The sequence below is a fragment of the Hordeum vulgare genome, chromosome 1H (assembly GCF_904849725.1).
Source record: "Hordeum vulgare subsp. vulgare chromosome 1H, MorexV3_pseudomolecules_assembly, whole genome shotgun sequence".
Lineage (NCBI taxonomy): Eukaryota > Viridiplantae > Streptophyta > Magnoliopsida > Poales > Poaceae > Hordeum > Hordeum vulgare.
The window spans coordinates 444,989,775-445,017,141 of NC_058518.1; the positions used below are offsets into that span (position 1 = coordinate 444,989,775).

Sequence of the window (27,367 nt, forward strand, 5' to 3'; positions counted from 1 at the left end):
GCATGCAGCGCGGGAAGGACAGTAGGCCTCTGGAACCGTGTCTCTCATGATCCTGTATGAGAAAGGGGCGATCTGGTTTTTGGGGAGCACACTCGCGCAACTGCTGGCAGCGACTACTTCCTTGACGACGACTTCTTCCCTGATCTCGGCAACTCTTCATCAACGACATGGCTCACAACACCAACACTCGCAGTTCTGTTCCCGCTGCATTGTATGCAATCTTGTCCTCTCTATTTGAGATCTTGCTAGAATTCTTATGTCTAGTTTGTGCCATAGATTTAATATATTCGTCTATTATGCTAGTCTGTATGATTAGTTCAATCTCCATCATTGCCGTCATTATTTATTTACTGTTTATTCGGATTAAATCTTGTAGTAATTTTCTCATATATTCAACAATCCAAAAACCTGATTATAGGTAATTTACTCCAAGTGGTTTTGCTACGTATCTCAAGCCGCCCACCTTTAAGGGGGTGCAATATAAGTGGTGGCGGACGAGAGCAGTATACTGGTTTCAAACCATGTACTCATATGACGCCACCAAGGGAAAAGCCTGAGGGCGATCTTATTCCTGCACAGCGGGAAGCTTTTGAGAAGATCGAGACCCTCTTCAAGGATGCCCTTGTGAGTGTTCTTGGCGATTCCATTATGGATTCGTATATGTCATTTGACAGGGACAAGGATATGTGGGATGCGCTCAAGGCCAAGTTTGTGACCTTGGACACTGGCAGCGAGTAGTACGTCATGGAGAAATTCTATGACTACAAGATGACTGATGAGCACTCTGTTGTTCAACAAGCTCATGAGATACAGTCTCTCACGAAGGAGCTTGAGTACTTCAAGTGTGTGTCGGCGGATAAGTTTGTGGCCGGAGGCATCATTGCCAAGCTTCCACCTCCGTGGAACAATTTCGCTACTTATCTGAAACACAAGAGACACGAGTTTTCCATTTTGTATGTCATTGGATCTCTTGATGTTGAAGAGAATGCGAGAGAAATAGACACACGTGCTCGAGCTGTTGAGGGAGCTTCTAGTATCCACATGGTAGAGAAGAAGAACATCCATTTCAACAAGCCCCAAAACAACAAGAACAAATCTCATGGCAAAGACAAGTTTGTTGCTAGGAACAAGCCGTCACACTCTAGCAACTTCAAGAAGAATTCCCATAAGAAGGGGGGATTATGCCATGTTTATGGTGATCCTAATCACTGGGCTGCGAGATGTCCTAACCGCTATGAGGAGCGTGAACCTAAGAAGAGCGGCAAGACCGCTAATGGTGTCATCGGTGATACTCATATGAAGTATTCTGGGTACGGTATTGTTCCTACCATTCTTTCAATATGTCTTTCTCCTGATTGGTTAATTGACACCGGTGACAATGTACATGTTTGTGATGATGCCTCCATGTTTTCTTCTTATCAAGTCACAGGGATTTCTCCCATGCTCATGGGTAACGGATCACATGCCATCGTTCGAGGTGTTGGTACGGTCGATCTAAAGTTTACTTCAAGGAAGATCGTGCACATGAAGAATGTTCATCATGTTCCATCCATCAATAAAAATATCGTCAGCGGCTCCTATTTGTGTCGAGACGGTTTTAAGTTGGTTTTCAAGTCCAATAAAGTTGTAATTTCTAGTATGGAATTATTTTTGGAAAAGGCTATGAGTGCGTTGGCTTGTTCCGATTATCTTTTTCCGATATTTTCACTAAAGTTATTAATAATATTTTCCACGATAAGGAGTACAATGTTTGGCACTCACGTCTTTGTCACATTAACTTTGGTTGCACGACGCGGCTAGCCAATATGAGTTTAATTCAAAAATTCACTATTGTCAAGGGATCCAAGTGCCAAGTGTGTGTCCAAGCTAAGCAACCTCGCAAGTCCCATAAGACTGCAGAGGCGAGAGACTTGGTGCTACTAGAGCTTATACATTCTGATCTTTGTGAGATGCATGGCATGTTGACAAAAGGTGGAAAGAAATACTTCATGACGTTGATTGATGACTCCACCAAATATTGTTATGTGTATCTTCTAAAATCAAAAGATGAGGCTTTAAACTTCTTCAAAAACTATAAAGTTGAAGCAGAGAACCAACTTGTTCGAAAAATTAAACGGCTTAGGTCTTATCATGGTGGAGAGTCTTTTTCCAATGAATTTGATTCGTTTTGTGCGTAACATGGTATAATTGGTGAGAGGACGCCTCCCTACTCACCTCAGTCAAATGGGTGGCCAAAAGAAATAACCGAACTCTAACTGATTTGGTTAATGCCATGTTACACACATCGGGTCTCCCAAGGCATGGTGGGGGAGGCACTAATTAATGCATGTCATGTCCTAAACCGAGTTCCCACAAAGCATAAAACCATTACTCCATATGAGTAATGGGAAAGGAAAAGTCTAAAACTCTCTTATGTACGTACTTGGGGTTGTTTGGCGAAAGTCAATATACCAATTCCCAAGAAGCGCAAGCTTGGAACAAAAATCGTGGATTGTGTTCTTCTCGGATATGCTTTTCATAGCATTGGCTACAGATTTTTTTTTAAATAAAATCTGAGGTACCCAACATGCATATTGGTATAATTATGGAGTCGGATGATGCGACTTTCTTTGAGGACATATTTCCGATGAAGGATATGCCTAAATCATCAAATCAAGAGATACCTACTCTATCTACTCAGGAATTTTCTGTAATTCCTGAACCCACCATTGTGATGGAAGATTGAGAATCCTTGGGGTGATGGCAATGAAACTTCTATAAGGAGTAAGAGACGAAGGACTACAAAGTCCTTTGGTGATGATTTCATTGTGTACCTCGTGGATGACACACCCAGGACTCTTTCAGAAGCCTATGCATCTTCTGATGCTGACTACTGGAAGGAAGATGTCCGTAGCGAGATGGACTCCATCTTAGCTAATGCAACTTCGGAAGTCAGTGATAGTCCATATGGGTGCAAACCCGTGGGATGTAAGTGGATGTTTAAGAAAAGCTTAGACCGGATGGTACAATTAAAAAGTACAAGGCACGACTTGTGGTCAAGGGTTATACTCATAAAGAAGGTGGAGACTTCTTTGATACTTACTCACCTATGGCTAGACTAACTACTATTCGTATGCTATTATCATTGGCTTCCTCACACGATCTTCTCGTTCAAGAAATGGATATTAAGACGGCTTTGCTCAATGGAGAGTTGGATGAGGAAATTTACATGGATCAGCCTGTGGTTTGTAGTACCTGGTCAGGAAGGAAAGGTGTGCAAGTTATTGAAGTCTTTATATGGCCTTAAACAAGCTCCTAAGCAGTGGCATGAGAAGTTCGAAAGAACATTAACAACTGCAGGGTTTATTGTAAACCAAGCTCACAAGTGTATGTATTATCACCATAGTGGGGGTGAAGGAGTTATTCACTATCTATATGTCGATGACATACTGATCTTTGGAACCAAACTTTATTTAATCAAGGAGGTTAAAGATTTCTTATCTTGTTGTTTTGAGATGAAGGATCTAGGAGTAGCAGATGTTATTCTGAACATCAAGCTGCTGAGAGATCAGAATGGTGGGATTGCACTACTTCAATCTCACCATGTGGAAAAGATCTTGAGTCACTTTGGGTATAGCGACTGCAAGCTTCCTCCAACTCCATATGATGCTAATGTGTTGATGTGAAAAAAATGACGGATTGCTAGAGACCAACTAACGTACTCTCAAATTATTGGCTTGCTTATGTATTTGGCCACTACCACAAGGCCTGACATCTCGTTTGTTGTGAGCAAAATAAGTTGCTTTGTTTTGAAAACCGGGAGATGATCATTGGCATGCGCTTCACAGAGTTATGTGTTATTTGAAAGGCACTTCGAGCTATGGGATTCACTACACCGGGTAGCTGAGGGTACAGAAGGATTATAGTGACTCAAACTAGATATCTGATGGTGATCAGATTGAGGCCACAAGTGGTTATGTTTTTACACTTGGTGGTGGCGCTGTTTCTTGTAAGTCTTCCAAGCATACCATCTTAACGAGATCAACTATGGAAGCAGAATGCACAACATTAGAACGACCATTGTTGGAGTAGAGTGGCTTCATCAACTCTCGATGGACTTACCTTTGGTTGAAATAACCTATACCCGCTATCCTGATGAACTGCGATAATCAAAATGTGATCATAAAGATAAATAGTTCTAAGGATAATATGAAGTCCTCAAGGCATGTGAAGATGATATTGAAATATGTCGGGAAAATGAAGAACCTTGGAGTTATTACGTTGGATTATATCCAAATGTCTAAAAACTTGGCAGATCCCTTCACAAAGTTTATCACTTAATGTAACGGAAAATGCATCAATGGAGATGGGTTTGAGACCCACTGTATGAGTTGTCGATAGTGGTAACCCACTCTATGTGATCGGAGATCCCGTAAATTAGAAGTGGGAGACAAGTTGTTGGGCAACTGGAAGGACAGTATCCCTATATTTGTTATCCCACTCCGGGAAGATGCAATACTCTCATAATCTGCATAGCAAGTTGATACTTATCTGAATGTGTTCCTATTGAAATATGCCCTAGAGGCAATAATAAAATGGTTAGTATCATATTTCCTTGTTCATGATAATCTTCTATTGTTCATGCTATAATTGTATTAACAGGAAACAGTAATACATGTGTGAATAAATAGATCACAATGTGTCCCTAGCAAGCCTCTAGTTGGCTAGCTCGTTAGTCAATAGATGATCATGGTTTCCTGGTCATGGGCATTAGATGTCATTGATAATGGGATCACATCATTGGGAGAATGATGTGATGGACAAGACCCAATCCTAAGCATAGCACTAGATCGTATTGTTCGTATGCTAAAGCTTTTCTAATGTCAAGTGTCTTTTCCTTCGACCGTGAGATTGTGCAACTCCCGGATACCGTAGGAGTGATTTGGGTGTATCAAACGTCACAACGTAACTGGGTGACTATAAAGGTGCACTACGGGTACCTCTGAAAGTGTATGTTGGGTTGGTACGAATCGAGATCGGGATTTGTCACTCTGCGTGACGGAGAGGTATCTCTGGACCCACTCGGTAGAACATCATCATGAGCTCAATGTGACTAAGGAGTTAGTCACACAATGACGTGCTACGGAACGAGTAAAGAGACTTACCGATAACGAGATTGAACAAGGTATAGGTATACCGCTGATCGAATCTCGGGCAAGTTCTATTCCGACACACAAAGGGAATTGTATACGGGATTAATTGAATCCTTGACATCGTGGTTCATCCGATGAGATCATCGTGGAGCAAGTGGGAGCCACCATGGGTATCCAGACCCCGCTGATGGTTATTGGCCGGAGAGGTGTCTCGGTCATGTCTGCCTGTCTCCCGAACCCGTAGGGTCTACACACTTAAGGTTCGATGACGCTAGGGTTATAGGGAATTGTTATACGAGGTTATCGAAAGTTGTTCAGAGTCCTGGATGAGATCCCGGACGTCACGAGGAGCTCCGAAATGGTCCGGAGGTAAAGATTGATATATAGGATGGATGGTTTTGGAAATCGGAAATGTTTCGGGCATCCCCGGTATTGTACCGGGACCGCCGGGACCACCGGAAATGGTCCCGGGGGTCCACCGGGAGGGGCCACCAGCCCCAAGAGGTAGCATGGCCCAAAAGAGGTAGGGAAACCAGCACAAAGTGGGCTGGTGCGCCTCCCACAAAGAGGCCCAAGGCGCAGGAGGTGGAGAGGGGGGAAACCCTAGGCGCTGGTGGGCCCAAGGCCCACCTAGGGGTGCGCCATCCCCTCCCCGTGCCCTGGCCGCCGCACCTCCCATCTGGGGGGCTGCCGCACCACCTAGGGTGGGAACCCTAGGGGTGGCACCCCCCTTCCCTCCTCCTATATATAGTGGGGGTTTTGGGGCTGTTTTACACATGGTTTTCCCTCTCCCTCGGCACAGCCCTGCCCCCTTCTTCCTCCTCTCCCACGGTGCTTGGTGAAGCTTTGCCGGGAGACCTCGTCTCTCCATCGACACCACGCTGTCGTGCTGCCAGAGATCTTCCCCAACCTATCCCTCCTCCTTGCTGGATCAAGGTGTAGGAGACGTCACCGGGTTGCACGTGTGTTGAACGCGGAGGTGCTGTGGTTCCGCACTAGATCGAAATCACACCGCGATCTGAATCGCCGCGAGTACGACTCCATCAACCGCGTTCTTGCAATGCTTCCGCTTAGCGATCTTCAAAGGTATGAATATGCACTCACCCCTCTCTCGTTGCTGGTCTCTCCATAGGAAGATCTGAATAAGCATAGGAATTTTTTTGAATTTATGCTACGTAACCCAACAGTGGCATCCGAGCCAGGTTTTTTATGCGTAGATTCTATGCACGAGTAGAACACAAAAGGTTGTGGGCGATGATTTGTCAATTGCTTGCCGCTACTAGTCTTATTCTTTTCCGGCGGTATTGTGGGATGAAGCGGCCCGGACCGACATTGCACGTACGCTTACGTGAGACTGGTTCCACCGACACACATTCACACCGTGCATAAAGGTGGCTAGCGGGTGTTTGTCTCTCCTACTCTAGTTGGATTGAATTTGATGAAAAGGGTCCTTATGAAGGGTAAATAGCTTTGGCATATCATCGTTGTGGCTGTCACGTAGGTAAGAAGGCGTTCCTTCTAGAAACCCAAATCAGCCACGTAAAACTTGCAACAACAATTAGAGGACGTCTAACTTGTTTTTGGAGGGTTTGACATGTGATGTGATATGGCCAAAGTTGTGATGTTGCATGTATGATGTATGAGATGATCATGTTATTGTAATAGGTTTCACGACTTGCATGTCGATGAGTATGACAACCGGCAGGAGCCATAGGAGTTGTCTTAATTTATTGTATGAGATGCAACGCCATGTGCTTACTACTTTTACTTCATTGCTAATGGTTAGCTATAGTAGTAGTGATAGTAGTAGTTGGCATGACGACTTCACGGAGACATGATGATGGAGATCATGATGATGGAGATCATGGTGTCACGCCGGTGACAATGATGATCATGCGATGCCTGAAGATGGAGATCGAAAGAGCAAAGATGATAATGGCCATATCATGTCACTATATGATTGCATTGTGATGTTTATCATGTTTTTCATCTTATTGCTTAGAACGACGGTAGAATAATAAGATGATCCCTCTTAAAATTTCGAGAACGTATTCCCCTAAGTGTGCACCGTTGCGAAGGATCGTTGTCTCGAAGCACCACGTGATGATCGGGTGTGATGGATTCTAACGTTCGCATACAACGGGTGTAAGCCAGATTTACACACGCGAAACACCTAGGTTGACTCGACGAGCTTAGCATGTACAGACATGACCTCGAATACAAGAGACCGAAAGGTCGAACATGAGTCATATGGTTGAATACGATCAGCATGAAGTTGTTCACCATGATGACTAGTCTGTCTCACGTGATGATCGGACACGGGTTAGTCAACATGGATCATGTATCACTTAGATGACTGGAGGGATGTCGATTTAAGTGGGAGTTCATACTTAATTTGATTAAATGAACTTAATTGTCATGAACTTAGTCTAAAAGTTGTCTTTATAAATATTGTAGATGGCCAACGTCAACCTCAATTTCAACGCATTCCTAGAGAAAAACAAGCCGAAAGATGATGGTAGCAACTATGCGGACTGGGTTCGCAACTTGAAGCTCATCCTTGAAGCAGCTAAAAAGGCTTATGTCCTTGATGCGCCGCTAGGTGACCCTCCCGCTCCCGCAGCAGCCCAGGACATTCTAAACGTCTGGCAAACACGGAGTGATGACTACTCTCTGGTTAGGTGTGGCATGTTATACAGTTTCGAAACGGGGCTCCAAAGGCGTTTTGAGCAACACGGTGCATATGAGATGTTCCAAGAGCTGAAACTGGTTTTTCAAGCTCATGCCCGTGTCGATAGATATGAAGTCTTCGACAAGTTCTTTAGCTGTAAGATGGAGGAGAACAGTTCCGTCAGTGAGCACATACTCAAAATGTCTGGGTTACACGGTCGTCTGACTTCACTTGGAGTCAAACTTCCGGATGATGCTATAATTGACAGAATCCTCCAGTCTCTCCCACCAAGCTACAAAGGTTTTGTGCTGAACTACAACATGCAAGGGATGGAGAAGACCATTCCTGAGTTGTACTCGATGCTCAAGTCTGCAGAAGTAGAAATCAAGAAAGAGCATCAAGTGTTGATGGTCAACAAGACCACCAGTTTCAAGAAGGGCAAGGGTAAGAAGAACTTCAAGAAAGACGGCAAAGCCGTTGCCGCGCCTGGTAAGCCAGATGCCGGGAAGAAGAAAAAGAATGGACCCAAGCCTGAGACTGAGTGCTTCTATTGCAAGGGAAAGGGTCACTGGAAGCGGAACTGCCCCAAGTACTTAGCGGACAAGAAGGCCGGCAACGTTAAAGGTATATGTGATATACATGTTATTGATGTGTACCTTACCAGCGCTCGTAGTAGCTCCTGGGTATTTGATACCGGTGTCGTTGCTCACATTTGCAACTCAAAGCAGGAACTGCGGAATAAGCGGAGACTGGCCAAGGACGAGGTGACGATGCGCGTCGGGAATGGCTCCAAGGTCGATGTGATCGCCGTCGGCACGCTACCTCTACATCTACCGTCAGGATTAGTTTTAAAACTTAATAATTGTTATTTAGTACCAGCTTTGAGCATGAAAATTGTATCAGGGTCTTGCTTAATGCGAGACGGCTACTCATTTAAGTCAGAGAATAATGGTTGTTCTATTTATATGAGTGATATGTTTTATGGTCATGCTCCGCTGGTGAATGGTTTATTCTTGATGAATCTCGATCGTAATGTTACACATATTCATAGTGTGAATACCAAAAGATGTAAAGTTGACAATCATGGTCCCACATACTTGTGGCACTGCCGCCTTGGTCATATCGGTGTTAAGCGCATGAAGAAGCTCCATACTGATGGACTATTAGAGTCTCTTGACTTTGAATAATTTGAAACATGTGAACCATGCCTCATGGGCAAGATGACTAAGAATCCATTCTCAGGAATAATGGAGAGAGCGACCGACTTATTGGAAATAATACATACTGATGTGTGTGGTCCAATGAATGTTGAAGCTTGCGGTGGCTATCGTTATGTTCTCACTCTCACCGATGATTTGAGTAGGTATGGGTATATCTACTTGAGGAAGCAAAAATCTGAGATGTTTGAAAAGTTCAAGGAATTTTAGAGTGAGGTCGAAAATCAACGTGACAGAAAAATTAAGTGTCTACAATCTGATCGTGGAGGAGAATATTTGAGTCACGAGTTTGGCACACACCTAAGGAAGTGTGGAATCGTTTCACAACTGACGCCGCCTGGCACACCGCAATGCAACGGAGTGTCTGAACGTCGTAATCGCACTTTATTAGATATGGTACAATCTATGATGTCTCTTACCGACTTACCGCTATCATTTTGGGGATACGCATTAGAAACTGCAGCATTCACTTTAAATAGGGCACCGTCTAAATCCGTTGAGACGACACCGTATGAACTATGGTTTGGCAAGAAACCTAAGTTGTCGTTTCTTAAAGTTTGGGTCTGTGATGCTTATGTGAAGAAACTTCAACCAGATAAGCTCGAACCCAAAGCGGAGAAATGCGTATTCATAGGATACCCTAAGGAAACTATTGGGTATACCTTCTATCTTAGATCCGAAGGTAAAACCTTTGTTGCCAAGAACGGATCCTTTCTAGAGAAAGAGTTTCTCTCGAAAGAAGTAAGTGGGAGGAAAGTAGAACTTGATGAGGTAATTACACCCCCTCTCGAAAAGGAAAGTAGCGCAGCGCGGGAAATTGTTCCTGTGGCGCCTGCACCAACTGAAGAGGAAGTTAATGATAATGATCATGAAGCTTCGGATCAAGTTACTACTGAACCGCGAAGGTCCACAAGGGCACGCTCCGTACCAGAGTGGTACGGCAACCGTGTGATGGAAAACATGTTGTTAGACAATAGTGAACCTTCGAACTATGAAGAAGCAATGGCGGGCCCGGATTCCAACAAATGGCTTGAGGCTATGAAATCCGAGATAGGATCCATGTATGAGAACAAAGTATGGACTTTGGTGGACTTGCCCGATGACCGGCGAGCCGTAGAAAATAAATGGATCTTCAAGAAGAAGACTGATGCAAACGGTAATGTAACCGTTTATAAAGCTCGACTTGTCGCAAAGGGTTTTCGACAAATTCAAGGAATTGACTACAAAGAGACTTTCTCTCCCGTAGCGAAGCTGAAATCAGTCTGAATCATGTTAGCAATTGCCGCCTTTTATGATTATGAAATTTGGCAAATGGACGTCAAAACAGTGTTCCTTAACGGGAACCTTAAGGAAGAGTTGTATATGATGCAACCAGAAGGTTTTGTGGACCCTAAGGGTGCTAACAAAGTGTGCAAGCTCCAGCACTCCATCTATGGGCATCTCGGAGTTGGAACATTCGCTTTAATGAGGTGATTAAAGCGTTTGGGTTCATATAGGTTTATGGAGAAGCCTGTCTGTACAAGAAAGTGAGTGGGAGCTCTGTAGCTTTCCTCATACTGTATGTGGATGACATATTATTGATGGGGAATAATATAGAGATGTTGGAGAGCATAAAGGCCTATTTGAACAAGAGTTTTTCAATGAAGGACCTTGGAGAAGCTGCATACATATTAGGCATCAAGATCTATAGAGATAGATCGAGACGCCTCATAGGTCTTTCGCAAAGTACATACCTTGACAAGATATTGAAGAAGTTCAATATGGAAAACTCAAAGAAAGGGTTCTTGCCAGTTTTGCAAGGTATGAGATTGAGTAAGACTCAGTCACCGACCACGGCAGCAGATAGAGAGAAGATGAGTATTGTCCCCTACGCTTCAGCCGTAGGCTCTCTAATGTATGACATGTTGTGTACCAGACCTGATATAAACCTTGCCATAAGTTTGGTAGGGAGGTACCAAAGTGATCCCGGTATGGAACACTGGACAGCGGTCAAGAATATCCTTAAGTACCTGAAGAGGACTAAGGAGATGTTTCTCGTTTATGGAGGTGACGAAGAGCTCGTCGTAAAGGGTTACGTCGACGCTAGCTTAGACACAGATCCGGATGACTCTAAGTCACAGACCGGATACATATGTGTTTTGAATGGTGGGGCAGTGAGCTGGTGCAGCAGCAAGCAAGAAGTCGTGGTAGCGTCTACATGTGAAGCGGAGTACATAGCTGCTTCAGAAGCGGCTCATGAAGTAATTTTGATGAAGGAGCTCATCACCGACCTTGGAGTGGTTCCAAGCACGTCGGGTCCAATGACACTCTTCTGTGATAACACTGGGGCCATTGCCATTGCCAAGGAGCCCAGGTTTCACCGGAAGACCAAGCACATCAAACACCGCTACAACTCCATCCAGGACCATGTCCACAATGGAGTAATAGATATTTGTAAAGTACACACGGATCTGAATATTGCAGACCCGTTGACTAAACCTCTTCCACGAGCAAAACATGATCAACACCATAATGCTATGGGTGTTCGATACATCACAATGTAAGTAGATTATTGACTCTAGTGCAAGTGGGAGACTGTTGGGAATATGCCCAAGAGGCAATAATAAAATGGTTATTATCATATTTCCTTGTTCATGATAATCGTCTATTGTTCATGCTATAATTGTATTAACAAGAAACAGTAATACATGTGTGAATAAATAGATCACAATGTGTCCCTAGCAAGCCTCTAGTTGGCTAGCTCGTTAGTCAATAGATGATCATGGTTTCCTGGTCATGGGCATTAGATGTCATTGATAACGGGATCACATCATTGGGAGAATGATGTGATGGACAAGACCCAATCCTAAGCATAGCACTAGATCGTATTGTTCGTATGCTAAAGCTTTTCTAATGTCAAGTGTCTTTTCCTTCGACCGTGAGATTGTGCAACTCCCGGATACCGTAGGAGTGATTTGGGTGTATCAAACGTCACAACGTAACTGGGTGACTATAAAGGTGCACTACGGGTACCTCTCAAAGTGTCTGTTTGGTTGGTACGAATCGAGATCGGGATTTGTCACTCCACGTGATGGAGAGGTATCTCTGGGCCCACTCGGTAGAACATCATCATGAGCTCAATGTGACTAAGGATTTATTCACACGATGACGTGCTACGGAACGAGTAAAGAGACTTACCGGTAACGATATTGAACAAGGTATAGGTATACCGACGATCGAATCTCGGGCAAGTTCTATACCGACAAACAAAGGGAATTGTATACGGGATTGATTGAATCCTTGGCATCGTGGTTCATCCGATGAGATCATCATGGAGCAAGTGGGAGCCACCATGGGTATCCAGACCCCGTTGATGGTTATTGGCCGGAGAGGTGTCTCGGCCATGTCTGCGTGTCTTCCGAACCCGTAGGGTCTACACACTTAAGGTTCGATGACGCTAGGGTTATAGGGAATTGCCATACGAGGTTACCGAAAGTTGTTCGGAGTCCCGGATGAGATCCCGGACGTCACGAGGAGCTCCGGAATAGTCTGGAGGTAAATATTGATATATAGGATGGACGGTTTTGGACACCAGAAATGTTTCGGGCGTCACAGGTAGTGTACCGGGACCGCCGCGACCACCAGAAATGGTCCCGGGGGTCCACCGGGAGGGGCCACCAGCCCAAGAGGTAGCATGGGCCAAAAGAGGGAGGGAAACCAGCCCAAAGTGGGCTGGTGCGCCTCTCACAAAGAGGCCCAAGGCGCAGGAGGTGGAGACGGGGGAAACCCTAGGCGCTGGTGGGCCTAAGGCCTACCTAGGGGTGTGCCACCCCCTCCCCCTGCCCTGGCCGCCGCACCTTCCATCTGGGGGGGTTGCCGCACCACCTAGGTTGGGAACCCTAGGGGTGGCACCCCCCTTCCCTCCTCCTATATATAGTGGGGGTTTTGGGGCTGTTTTACACACGGTTTTCCCTCTTCCTCGGCGCAGCCCTGCCCCCCTTCTTCCTCCTCTCCCACGGTGCTTGGCAAAGCCGTGCTGGGAGACCTCGTTTCTCCATCGACACCAGCCGTCGTGCTGCCGGAGATCTTCCCCAACCTCTCCCTCCTCCTTGCTGGATCAAGGTGCGGGAGACGTCACCGGGTTGCAGGTGTGTTGAACGCGGAGGTGCCGTGGTTCGGCACTAGATCGGAATCACACCGCGATCTGAATCACCACGAGTATGACTCCATCAACCGTGTTCTAGCAACGCTTCCTCTTAGCGATCTTCAAAGGTATGAAGATGCACTCACCCCTCTCTCGTTGCTGGTCTCTCCATAGGAAGATCTGAATATGCGTAGGAAATTTTTTGAATTTATGCTACGTAACCCAACATTTCCGAGTGGATTATTTGGGTAGGCGGAGATGTTGTCTTGCAGAGCATCTCCTGAGGAACACACCTATATGGATTTGACTACTAAATGTCGCAATCTATGAGAATTGGGTGTTATCGAATAGATTCATGAAAGGCCCTCGAGTATGACATGTACGCTCCACCCGTGGGGAAGCCTTGTAGCAGCCTAGTATCGGTCAAGGATTTGTGTGAAACTAGTCCCACAAAAAACTTATGGTTCAAGGCATGGTCCACTATTCGAATTGTGATCTAGTGTAGCATATAAAGTTCTAAATGGAAGTTCAACTTAACAATTTTTATCAAGAACCAATATATAAGCAATGTTTTGGAACTAAGAGATGAGATGTGCCAATGAGATTTTATGGGGGGTTGTTGGATTTTTGCGAGTAGGCCTTTGGCCTAAATCCCAACTAACATTTGAAATTCTATTGGCCCATTCCCTTGGCTATGTGTGTGGTGTGAGTGTGACTAGAATTTAGTCCCATACCTCTAGTTGGGAGAGAGATACACCTCCTTATAAGGTGATATCTTCTAGCACTTGTACGAGCATGTGAAGAGAAGAGGCCCTCGCGCACTCCTCCTCTTTGCTCGCCTCTCCGCGCAATGCCTTGCCTCGTCACGACGTGCTGAGCTGTATGTTGTGGGATTGAGCCGAGTTGAGCTCATACCTATGCGCTTATTTTTGCCGAATGTGGGTCCAGTCCATGACTATCCGGACGCAAATATATATAAGGGAGGTCCCTGCCAACCCTAGTCGTCGTCACAACATATGGTTTCGCATCGTTCCAAATCAATGCGTCACCATCCAAGTCTTCTCTACCCCTCCTTTCGGCCTGCACCGCGAGAAGGGGCAGCAGGCCTCCAGAACCCCGCCTTTTGTGATCATGTACGGGAGAGGGGCGATCAGGTTTTTGGGAAGCTCACACACATGACTGCTGGCAGAAACTACTTCATGGACGACGACTTTTTCCCTGATCTCGGCAACCTCTTCATCAATGACATGGCTGGCAACATCAACACTGGCGGTTCTACTCCCACTGCATCGTATGCAATCTTGTCCTCTCTGTTTGAGATCATGCTAGAATTCTTATGTCTAGTTTGTGCCATAGATTTAATCTATTCATTTACTATGCTGGTTTTGTATGATTAGTTCAATCTCCATCATTGTCGTCATGATTTACTTACTATTTATTCAGATTAAATCTTGTAGTAATTTGCTCATATACTCAACACTCAAGAGTTTCCTAAAGTAAGATGATTAGAAATCTATAGGTCTGAACGATTATCCCAGGTGGGCGGAGAAGATCGCGAACGTTGTGTGAGTAATGGGTGAATTCTGATGACGTGTGACATTATTTGGAACGACGGAAATTAGGGCATCTCCAGCCGTTTGACCCCCCAAGGGCCTGGAATAGCATCGCCTGGGGGCGAACCAGCTCTAAATTTGGCGGGGGGGCTCGGTTTCCCAGCCGCCCCCCGAAGGTTGCCCCCCAGCCAGTGCTTTCGGCCCAATTTTGGCGCAAATTCGGGCGAATTTTGGCCCACTTTGAGCTCAAAATCAACAAAAACTAATTTTTTATGAAATTTCGTCACAGAAATCAATACAAATAAAATAGTTCAACAAAGCAAGCTCGTCATGATTCAAACACAAATTAAAACAAATCGAACTAGGTGTTTCCCTTGAGCCTCCATAGGTGCTCCACCAGATCGCCTGCAGTTGTTGATGCACTTACGGGTCTCGGATCTCCTCACGCATATTGAGGAAGGCAGCCCATGTTGTCGGTACCTCGTGATCAACAACTGCTAGAGGACCCTACCTGAAATATGGTTCAGTGTCAAACACTAGCTCTTCCTGCTCGCTCTCAATGATCACGTCGTGCAAGATGACACGACAATTCATCACCTCCCACATCTGAGATTTTGACCAGGTCAGAGCGGGGTACGGGACAACAGCAAATCAAGATTTGAGCACACCAAATGCTCACTCGACATCCTTCCTGCAAGTCTCCTCACACTTAGCAAAGTGTGACTTCTTGCCTCCTAACACATGGTTTGAGATAGTCTTCACAAATGTCGACCATCTCTGATAGATACCATCTGCTAGATAGTATCCCTTGTTGTAGTGATGCCCATTGACCTAAAAGTTCACCGGAGGAGCATGACCTTCAACAAGATTTTCAAATACATTCGAGCACTCTAGTACATTGATATCATTATGAGTTCCTGGCATACCAAAGAAGGAGTGTCAAATCCATAGGTCCTGCATGGCCACTACCTCAAGTACCACACTGCAACCTTCTTTGGCGCCTTTGTCCCTGCCAAGAAAATGGACAGTTTTTTCATGCCCAATGCATGCAATTGATGCTTCCAAGCATTCCAAGAAAACCTCCTTCTGCATTTTGTGCTATGATTCGAGCAGTGTCTTCAACATTGGGTGGTCGCAAATATTGTCGTTCAAATACTGCCACCACTACCCTGCAGAACTTGTACAAACACTCAATGATGGTGGACTCGGCCATGCGTCCATAGTCTTCCTATATATCACCGGGAGCTCCATACACAAGCATCCTCATAGCTGTTGTGCACTTCTTGAGTGAGGAGAATCCAACCATACCGGTGAAATCCTTCTTGCAAATGAAATAGTTGTCGAACTCTTATATGGCATTCACAATCCTGAGGAAGAGCTTCCAGCCCATCTGATAATGGCGTAGAAATACGTTCTCCGTGCGTAGGAGCATCGGCGAAGTAGTCGGCATAGAGCATGCAATAGCCCTCCATGCGATGTATTTTCTTGCTCTTGCGTCGGCTCGGCACCGAGCTACCTCGACGCGGCTTGGCATCGTTTGCGAACAGGCCGGCCAGCGCGGCGAGAATCATGAGGTGTTCTTTGTCGTGCTCGAATTCCTCATCCATCAGAGCCGCGAACATGTCCTCGTCGTCTGAGTCCATGGTCGAGCAGGAAAATCGCGGAACACCTAGCGGGCATTGTGGGTGGCAGCCGCCCGTGAACAGTCTGAAAAGCTCACCCGGGAGAGCGGGGTGGAGGATGCCGCAAAACCGGCGGGGAAATGACCTTTTCTACCAGCGGGGCACAGGCTGTGGGCAGGTGGGCGACGCGGGGATCGGCATGGCGGCGAGGCTTATTGTGGCGCACAAGGGCGAATTTGGCAGGAGAAAGGCGTTTCTCGCCTGACAGTGGCGTCCCACATGCCACTTTTCCTTCCGCCGGACCACCCAACTGCCCCCAGTGTGCTGGATTTGGACTGGGATCACTGACCCGAAAAATGGGCCGAGCCGACGAAAAACAACGGCCTGGGGCGCGATTGGGTTTTTTTACCGCCAGTGTCTAAAAAGGCATGGCAGGCTTGCTGGGGGCGTGGCTGGAGATGCGTTTAGCTTGTCGCTTGTTTGTGGGCACGTCATGAATTCACACAAACCTCTCGATGCACTGACATTTGTGACCCTGTCAAAAGCGTGTTGCGTTAATTGCGGAACCATAAGAGGTCTTTTGAGCCAAGTTCAATCAAAGCGGCCGACAACGCATGACTCCTCATGGTCAAACTCAAACAGATCAAAATGGTCCCATTCCAAGAAACCGGTAGCTCGAAGAGTCACCATGACTGTTTGAAACAAGTCGGATAATCTTGGACAAAGGAGCACAAAGATACACGCTAGTTATGCATGTGACATGAGTGGTTGTCATGCATTGAATCCACGACTCTTGCTCGCTATTATAGGTCTATAGCCTAACAACCAATGTATCAACCTAACAACCAGGTGCAAAGGTTTGTAGGAAGCAACATTTTTTCCTCAATGAGAAACTAATGTATCAATTCATGGTGGTACAAATCTCATGGTGTGGCTTAAGCCCTTACGAGACACAAGAACTATATTAGATGGAGGTTTTTCGCGCTTTTACTGTTTGCGTGTTATGGCCTAGTGCTATGCTTGTGACCACACTTTTTTGTGTGCTTAATGGGCTGATTCGTGTAACAAACGAAACCATGTTAGTTCTGAATACAAATTCTAACTTGGGTCAGCAGTTCCACAATGGGGATTGTGATTTGCGAGACAAATTTTACAAGAAGTAACAATAGAATCTAGCTATTCAGCAATGGATACGAGAGCTCTGAAGTTACAGGCATACACTGCAAAGTCATTTGGTGATGATTTCATTGTGTACCTCGTGGATGACACAACCAGGACTCTCTCAGAAGCCTATGCGTCTTCTGATACTGACTACTGGAAAGAAGTTGTCCGTAGCGAGATGGGCTCCATCTTAGCTAATGGAACCTGGGAAGTCAGTGATCGTCCATATGGGTGCAAACCCGTGGGATGAACTGAGTGTCCAAGAAAAGATTAGACCCGATGGTACAATTGGAAAGTACAAGACACGGCTTGTGGCCAAGGGTTATACTCAGAAAGAAGGTGAAGACTTCTATGATACTTACTCACATGTGGCTAGAATGACTACTATTCGGGTGCTACTATCATTGGCTGCCTCACACGGTCTTCTCATTCATCAAATGGATGTTAAGACGGCTTTCCTCGATGGAGAGTTGGATGAGGAAATTTACATGGATCAGCCCGATGGTTTTGTAGTACCTGGTCAGATGGTTTTATAGTACATGGTCAGGAAGGAAAGGTGTGTAAGTTATTGAAGTCTTGATATGGCCTTAAGTAAGATCCTAAGAAGTGGCATGAGAAGTTCGAAAGAACATTAACTACTGTAGGCTTTGTTTTAAACAAAGCTAACAAGTGTGTGTACTATCGCCATAGTGGGGGCGAAGGAGTTATTCCCTGTTTGTATGTCGATGACATACTGATCTTTGGAACCAAACTTGATTTAATCAAGGAGTTTAACGATTTCTTATTTCGTTGTTTTGAGATGAAGGATCTAGGAGTAGCAGATGTTATTCTAAACATCAAGCTGTTGAGGGATGAGAATGGTGGGATTACACTGCTTCAATCTCACTAAGTGGAAAAGGTCTTAAGTCACTTTGGGTATAGCGAGTGCAAGCTTTCTACAACTCCATATGATGCTAATATGTTGCTTCGAAAGAATCGACGGATTGCTAGAGATCAACTGACGTACTCTCGGATTATTGGCTCGCTTATGTATTTGGCGAGTGCCATGAGGCCTGACATCTCGTTTGCTGTGAGCAAAATAAGCCGATTTGTTTCAAAACCAGGATATGATCATTGGCATGCGCTTGAGAGAGTTATGCATTATTTTAAAGGCACTACGAGCTATGGGATTCACTACACCGGGTACCCGAGGGTACTTGAGGATTATACTGACTCAAACTGGATATTTGATGCTGATGAGATTAAGGCCACAAATGGTTATGTTTTTAGACTTGATGGTGGCGTTGTTTCCTGGAAGTCTTGCAAGCATACCATTGTAACGAGATCAACTATGGAAGCAGAACTCACAGCATTGGACACATCCACTCTTGAAGGAGATTGGCTTCATCGGCTCTTGATGGACTTACCTTTGGTTCAAAAACCAATACCCGCTATCCTGATGAACTAGGATAACCAAATTGCGATCATAAATATAAATAGTTCTAAGGATAATATGAAGTCCTCAAGGCATGTGAAGAGGAGATTGAAACATGTCGGGAAAATGAGGACCTCTGGAGTTATTGCGTTGGATTATACCCAACCATCTAAAAACTTGACAGGTCCCTTCACAAAGGGTTTATCAGCTCGGCTATTGATTCCTCGATTCCTCGGCCATTGATTCCTCGGCTCTTGCTCGCTACTATAGGTGTATACCCTAACAACCAATGTATCAGCCTAACAACCAGGTGCAAAGGTTTGTAGGAAGCAGCAATTTTTTCCTCAATGAGAAACCAATGTATCAATTCATGGTGGTACAAAGCTCATGGTGTGGCTTAAACCCTTACGAGACACAAAAGAACAGGATTAGATGGAGGTTTCTGGCGCTTTTACCGTCTACGTGTTATGGCCTAGTGCTATGCTTGTGCCAGACTTTTTTTTGTGTGCTTAGTTGGCTGATTCGTGTAACGAACGAAACCATGTCAGTTTTGAATACAAATTCGAACTTGGGTCAGCAGTTCTGCCATGGGGATTGCGATTTGCGAGACAAATTTTACGAGAAGTAACAATAGAATCTAGCTATTCAGCAATGGAAACGAGAGCTCTGAAGTTACAGGCATACACTGAAAATAGTATTCCAGATTCCAGAACACAGATTCACCCCTAAGCGGGCATTAGTAGTAGGTCGAAAGAATCTCTCTGGAGAAAGGCCAAGCTAGTACAGATCATGCTAACTGTTGACTTCTATGTTTTGCATATTGGCAGACAAGTACTTTGCCAAATTTTGCAAAAAGAAGTGCTTCGTCAATTTCCAGGGCGGCTCCCACCAGCGAGAAATACCCTGTGGAGAAAATAACTAGAGTGCATTAGGACATAAACAGAGGAGCATCCAATGGTACCTAAAGTTTACAGGGTAAATCATTCACATTCACACGTTGCATCTGGAAGTTGAAATCTCAGACACGATTCGGAAAGGATAAGTATGACATTATTTGTGTTCCACAAGTAAAATAGAAATGTTTCACGTATGGTAGGAAAAAGATTCATTCGTAGAGGACAACACATCTCTTCCTTTATCTAGGAAAAGGAACAAGAAGAACTGTTTCACTGGCAACTGTAGTGACCCATTGCTGAAATTTTGTACAACTATCAATGGCAAGCTTGTTATATAATGCTCACAGCTAACACCTGGAAGACTAACAAGTGTCCATAACATTGTTAACCTATGAGAATGTGCAGCATATTACTTATAAGGAAAATTCTTGCCACTTATTATATGCCTTGCCTCTAGAATAGTGCCGCTACCATTTCAAAAAACTGTAGGGAGTTTTACAGATGGGTGGAACATGACTGACAAGATTCAATCTTCTTGGTAATTTTATTGAAGTTCCGAATTCAAACAACAAATAACAGGAGGCTGCAAAAGATCACAGGGTAACACCAAATGACATATTCTACCCAGGAACACTGTAGCTCCCAGCCATTATCAGGAAATCCACAGTATGAATTTAAGGTCGCATTAGAGTGAGAACAGACGTTTGGCTCTTGGCCTCCACGGAGGCCTTCTAAAAAAGTATCAAAATTCAAACTTTTTGGTTTCAAAAAAATCTGTAAAAAAATTGTGCAAGTAGACAAGGATGTTATGTGTATGTGTGTAAAATATCAGGACGAAAAATGTTGAAATGCGACCTGTACAAAAAAGAGAAATTCATGGCCTGGGAGGATGAATAGTATCATGTGTTAAAAAGCCCCAGATTTGTCTTTTTTGCACAGCCCTCATTTCAATGTATTTGACCTGAAATTTACACACATGTGTGTTATGACTTCATGTACATCTGTGTTTTTTTTCAGAATTTTTTGAAACGCAGAAATATGAAATTTGAATATTTCAAAACCGAGCTCCATGGAGCTCGGCCTCCAAAGACAATATTCGCATTAGAGCATGTTATATAAATTGATTAAATCATGTTTGAACTATTTTTCAGACAGGCAAACCAAGCATGATATGAAAATGTACTGCGACATACTTGTTACACTCGTTACACTCTTGAGTTTGCATTTCGGAGTAATTATTCTGGTATAGCAAAACATATGCTACGCTATCACAATAACAGAAAAATGTCTAGAAATTGATCCCAGAGCACTGAATTTACCACTCAAAATCATCTCGATTAGCAAACGTGCTGTATTAAGATTTCTGAGTACTGTACAGGATTATAGGTTGACCAGTAACTCATTGCAAAATAACATGCATATTCAATTAGGCTTCTGGTAAAACACATACGTGGATTCCCAAGGAGCTTAGGCACTAGCTTTTTGCTCAATGCAACTCCCTGAAGGTTCTGCATTCTTTACAATCCATGGATGCTTCAAAATATCATCGAGAGAAATCCTCTTTCTTGAATCCTTCACTAGCAGCTGCATACAAAATTCATACTCTCAACTTCATCATCTTAAAAAGGATATAACCCATTATCTAAAAAAAGAATATCAGCAATATTTCAAATGTTACCTTGCAAATAAGATCCTTGGCATCTGCAGATATGTCATGAGTTTTAGGGAACAGCAAGTCCACTTTGACTATCCTGCACAAAATTCATGTTGCAGAGTATCAAAGGAAGACCAGGCAGAACGGACAAACACTGTAGCTACACAAAAATTGTAGCTCTTACCTCATCAGAGTATCTTGCTGTTCTTCAGCTTCAAAGGGTGGTGAGCCATACAAAAACTCATAGCACAGGATTCCTATAGTCCAGTTGTCAACAGCGTAATCATGAGCCTTTTTCTCTACCATCTCTGGTGCCAGGTAATCTATTGTGCCACAGAGTGTGTGACGTTTAGCATTTGACCGAACCGCCCATCCAAAGTCTGCAATTTTAAGTCGGCCCTGCCAAATGGAAATTAAGTAACTTCTATAAATAGATAAAAACTCCGCATCTTATGCACAGAGAAAATGTAAAGATACTGCCTAGAACTTGTCTGCTATTTTGTCTCTGTTATACAGCTAACTGAAAAATACAAGCTATGTCTGCCATAACCTCAAACTTCTCTACAATTGGATTAATCACCAATAGTCATAAGTTCTAAACACAAGAGATGTATAGTGCTTCAGTTCACAATATAGCTGAAATTCTCCACATATATCTTCATAAAGTTTCAGTCTAAAAGGATATCTTGATAGTTAATGCTTGCAGTAAGACCAAGGCAAATGGAAAATATTGTCTCTTTTATCTGATCTCGCAAGTAATTTTCACATATCAGACATATCTATATTACTTCATTACAGCACAAAATGGTACTAAAAGTACCGCAGCAATGCATGGGTCCAATTATTGTTTAATCCATCTGTGGGTAGGCTTAATTTACAGCAATGGTGTAGTCGAATTCCATGTTGTTGACAAACATGGATGGCCAAGAAACAAAACGGTACATTTAATTCACTGGCATATCAAAATATTGCCCTATTAAAATTCTCAAAATAAGCATTTTGGTACAATAACACATAGGCGCGTAGCAGCTGCACGCAGAAGAACCAACCTCGATATCAAGGAGCAGATTTTCCGGCTTGATGTCCCTGTGAATTACCTGCTTCTTGTGACAGTATGCCAGTGCACCAGAAAGGCTTGCTACATACTACGTAGAACAAAGCAAATTGGGTCAAGAGAAAATCCAGCGCAAAACGGTAAGTCAGAAGAAAAGTGATATAGGTCAATCAGGCTTGAGAGCCTCATGTGCAGTATATCACAAACAGAGTACATGTCATACCAAGCAGAATGTTTGTTTGACTCATTACTTTTCAGAATATAGACATATGATTTACTATGGTTGGATCTTTGGGTTGGATGGCTTAGATATCAGACTGGGTTGGAAGGGACACTCTTGAAATGAGCTTTTGTGTACAGAAAATGATAGATTTTTTTCACTCCCTCTTTTATGAAAGAGGGTGGGTGAGGCTTTTGCCTTGTACCTCTAAAGATGTTCTGGGGTTCTTCAGAAGTTCTTCATCTGGCAGTGATGTACAGAGATCCATCATACCCAAATAAAATGAATAACTCATACCAAAATGCTGAACGATCAGCCAGTTTACTACTACCTCTGTAAACTTTTATATTTAGGTCACTAAAGTAGTGACAAGAGTTACAGAGGGGGTACTTTCAAGGCATAACTAAACACATAGTAGTACTGTTTTAGAACACCTACTAACATGTATACTAAGGTAGAGAATTACCCTTTTCACAGATCTTCCTACCTCTCACGACCTTAATTACTTCACCAGTGAAATGCTAGAAAAAGTCCACTGTCGATTTTATGGGCTTTTCAGTGGGGCTGTCAGAGCTCAAAACGTTCAAGCTTCATGGCAGATCGGGATTTCAGATAGTTTATTCCACAAACGATAGCGAATAAGAACTGGGCTGATCCAATCAATAAACGGCACACGGCTGGGGGGAGAGATGGGGGGGGGGGGGGCTCACGGTGGCGGCGGTCCGCTCCGAGAAGTGCCCGACACTGCGGAGGACCTTGTAGAGCTCTCCACGGGCGGCATACTCGAGCACAAGGATGACTCTCTCGGCGTCGTGGAACCAGGCGAAGAGGCGGAGCACGTTGGGATGGTCGAGGCCATGCTGGATCTCGATTTCCCGCCGCAGGTGCGCGTGGAACCGGTACTTCTGCAGCTTGTCCTTGTATGTCACCTTGAGCGCCACCACATAGCCGCTCTGGATCACCGCAGTTTTCCGACGTATTAGCTTCATCGGAGTTGAATTTTTTGGGGGAAATCGAAGTTTGAAGGTTTGGAGGCTAGCATTTTGAGGACCTACCTGCTTCTCGCGGGCGATATAGACCTTGCCGAACTTGCCCTCGCCGATGCACTTGCCGATCTCGAAGTCAGAGAGGCTCCACTCTGGCCGCTCCATCGGAGAAGAGAGGGCGCCGAAGCAGTTGCTGGTTGGTGGAGAGACGTTAAATGCACCAATACAGATACCTAAATTCGCCATTTTGGAAAAGCGCTGATACATTTTACTATTTTTTTTTTAATTCACAAAAAAAAAATGTACTAACAGCAGATTACCAACCATAAACAGAGCAATAAGACCTCTATATTCCCAACCATAAACAGGATTCAGGACATCTATCATGCCAACAATACCACTAGTACCGGTGTGTTAACCAATTTCGGCCAGTATAACCAAGACAAAGCTCCTGCTCTCTTAAATTGCATGTTACTGCTAAGCTTTGATTTCAGGTAAGGATGCTGCAGATAAAACAAATTGATATTTTCCTTTCCATATATCGTCAGACATTGAATGTTTCACGGCTAACATGTTTAAACCAAAAACATTTGCTCATCTGGAAAAATTTCGCAAGCGTTATCAGAATTCACAAACACCTATCAAGCAAAATCCCTTCACAAGTAAACTTGAACATGCACCGGAAAAATCATTCACCAGGTACTCATCAAGAAATAGTCATCATTATATTCTCACAGTACCCGATCTACAGCAAGTACTCATCCAATGCAAAAATCAGGAAAAAAAATGGACAAACAGAGGCTGCAAGAGGAAGGGGGAAGGGGGTGAGGGAAGAGGGATGAAGGAGGGGGGCGAAGGAGTGGTGGCTACCTGCCTATGGAATGGTCGCCGGAGTTGCTCCGGGCGGCGGAGTTGCTGGGCGAGAGCGGCTGCTCCGGGGAGGGAGGCGCTGCTTGTGGGAGCGGCTGCTCGACGGAGGGAGGCACTGCTGGGATCCTGTATCGGGGCGGGGCAGCGGAGGCTTTGGCCGGCTGGGCGCGCCCCGGCGGAGGGCCGGCACTAGTGGCGGCTGGCTAGGAACCCGCCGTCGCGCTCGGGATCTGGTCGTGCGCTCGGGAGGGGAGGGCGCTCTCTTCGTTCACTCGCTTGAGGGAGAGTGAAGTTCATTTTAAACTTTATGTTTGTAGGTATCAAAACTAAACCCTGAACTCCATATCCTGAATTTGGTATCCTGTATTTAGCGATCCGTGTCAATTTCGACCCTTAATCTATTTGTGACACCCGGAAGAAGACAATCCCAACAAGAATAACTATTTCTCTCACTAACTATTTCTTCCCCTTTTCTTCCCCCTCTCCTACCTAACGACAGATCCATTGAAAAACATTCCTTGCGTCCACGCGTGCTCGGGTCCAGCGCGGTCGCGGTAGCTAGAGAGGTGACTTCACAAGAGCCGGTGTACGGCTGTGATCGGAGGGGAGCGACGAATATAACTGAAACTGCATGTCCACGCCCGCCCACACGGCAGCACGCCAATGTCGGCTGGTGCAGGTGCTCGCAGTGAGTCGGGCACTCGAGCACGACGGAGCTGTCGTCGAGGTGTACGTCTCAGCCTTTATGGTCAGCACGACAAGGGAAGCAACTACCGGCGCTTGGTCCGACGCCGATGTTGGCGCGATCCTCCGACAAGACGCAAGTACGAGTCAGTTGCAGCCATTTGCATTCCGACGGGACACCCTGTATATGCTAGTGTCGGCTTTGCACAAGCAGATGCTAATGCCTAGCTAGTGCCTAACCAGTTGGATCATTTCTTTTTCATGGACTCATGGAGTATGTAGCTAGCTTCGCACTACAAAACTATACGCACATACACGCGTGCACAACGGTTGATCACACCGGAACACGCATAGCACAGGCAACATTGTTGTTTGTCTCTCCACCGTCGTTGCTGAATATTGGTGTGGTGCGGCGCGGTTCAGGATCCTCCGCGGTTGTAGCATGGCCGATGCAAGCGGACGCGTGCGAGGAGAGCATCTACAGCTGCACCCTCCCTACGATCGGCTTGACCTGTCTTTTCTTTTTCATGGAGTTATATCAGGGGTGAGGGAGGAGGGGAAGATGTATTGATTGGGACAGAAGATAGGTTTGACATGTGGGTTAATGTAATTGAAACTAGCAGGTGATCTCGACCAGGATCGTCTTTTTCCCCGATGTGTCAAACAACATATAATCAGCGTGGGGGTTGAGATTGACCGGGATCACTGAGTTCAGGGTACTCATGTGAGGGATTCAAGATTCAGAGTTTGGTTATGACTACCTCTACCAAGTCAAGGTTTAAAATAGACTTCACTCCTTGAGGGAATATGCTGATTAAAAATGGTGAAAAATTAATGACGGCTACTACAAATGAGTCGGCTGATCTTCGAAAAGATAAAACGCGTGCGCGGCCGTTTGATTTAGATGATACGTGGTTGTTAGATGTTATTCTCGCAACAGAGTATCTTTCTCTTCTCGCTTTGCATCCTTCTCTCACGTTATCCACCAGCCTAGCATCACAGCAGCGGCTGACGAGCGCTTCAACACTCACAGCCGACCGGTAAGCTTTGCACCGCTCCATCACTCCTTTTTGCGGCGTCGCAACCGTTGCATCACAGCTTCGGTAGTTTCGCGGCCACTTCATCGCAACTTTGGTGACGTCAACGACGGCTGCATAGCAGCTCAAACGGCTTCGCGGACGGCTACATAGCAGCTCCGATGGCTTCACGGACTGCTGCATAGCAGCTCAGGTGGTTTCGTGGCTGCTGCATCGCTGCATAGCTGCTCCTGCGGCTACGCGACCGCAGCATAGCAACTCCAGTGGCTTCGGGACCACTGCATCGCAGCTCCGTCGGCGTCGACGATCCCTGCATAGCAGCTCCGACGGCAGCTCCGACGGCCTTGCGACCGCTGCATCGCAACTTCGGTGGCGTCGACGACCATTGCATAACAGCTCCAGCCACCAATGCATCATCAATCCGTCGACGTCGATGACCGCTGCATTGCAACACGGCCTCCATCTTGTGCTTCCTCGAGTGAGTGTTGTAGGGGGATTGAGTTGCATCTCTCATGGTGAAGGGTGAACACGCTTGTGCGGTGGAAAGAAGTAGAGAGAAAGAATCAGACATGGGAAAGAAAGAATAATGATCTCATGGCTCGCAGAGGAGATAAGGGTGAGTCGTGGGTGGACCCATGGGAACGTGTGGCACACGTGAGAGGCGAGTTATCTCCCCAAAAAATCAGTCAGTTAAAAACAATCGTTTTTCAAAATCAATATTAAGTAATTCAAGATGGAAGAAGTTTCATAAAATATTTGGTCAACCTTCGAACCTTGATACAAAATGTAAACAAAATAATGAATGAGACAAAAAAAATCAATATATTTGTGTAGAAATTATATCCTAAATTTTCTTCCTTTTTTACCTTTTAAAATTGTCAATATAAAATCAATTATCTAAGTTGTATTTGGAGTCCCTGCTCGTGTCACAACATCACTAGTGAAGGGCGAACATTGAGTATTTCTTGTCGGGGTAAATGAGAGGACACCATCTATTAAAAGGCAAAATTAGAATTGTCATTCATCTAGAAATTCAAATTAGTCATAAATACTCAAACAAATATACATACATT

The 27,367-nt window shown here is 44.9% G+C and overlaps 1 protein-coding gene and 1 pseudogene across 4 annotated transcripts; one reads left to right on the forward strand and one right to left on the reverse strand.

The window, feature by feature from the left end:
• Positions 1-744: 744 nt before the first annotated feature.
• Positions 745-10,705, forward strand: LOC123400227 (annotated as a pseudogene).
• An 8,801-nt stretch (positions 10,706-19,506) lies between these two features.
• LOC123443715 (serine/threonine-protein kinase Aurora-3-like) lies at positions 19,507-24,863 on the reverse strand. 4 transcript variants are annotated; one of them, XM_045120229.1, is made up of 8 exons: positions 24,578-24,863; positions 23,773-23,896; positions 23,428-23,670; positions 22,493-22,588; positions 21,628-21,842; positions 21,468-21,540; positions 21,240-21,373; positions 19,507-19,796 (listed from the first exon to the last, which is right to left on the reverse strand). In XM_045120229.1, the coding sequence occupies exons 2-7, from the start codon at positions 23,866-23,868 to the stop codon at positions 21,257-21,259; spliced, it is 840 nt and encodes a 279-aa protein (XP_044976164.1). In that variant the 5' UTR covers positions 23,869-23,896; positions 24,578-24,863; the 3' UTR covers positions 19,507-19,796; positions 21,240-21,256. The 4 variants fall into 4 exon arrangements, with proteins under 4 accessions (XP_044976164.1, XP_044976173.1, XP_044976156.1 ...); XM_045120238.1 differs by having other exon boundaries at positions 23,773-23,936; positions 24,578-24,861; XM_045120221.1 differs by having other exon boundaries at positions 24,574-24,861.
• Positions 24,864-27,367: the final 2,504 nt, after the last annotated feature.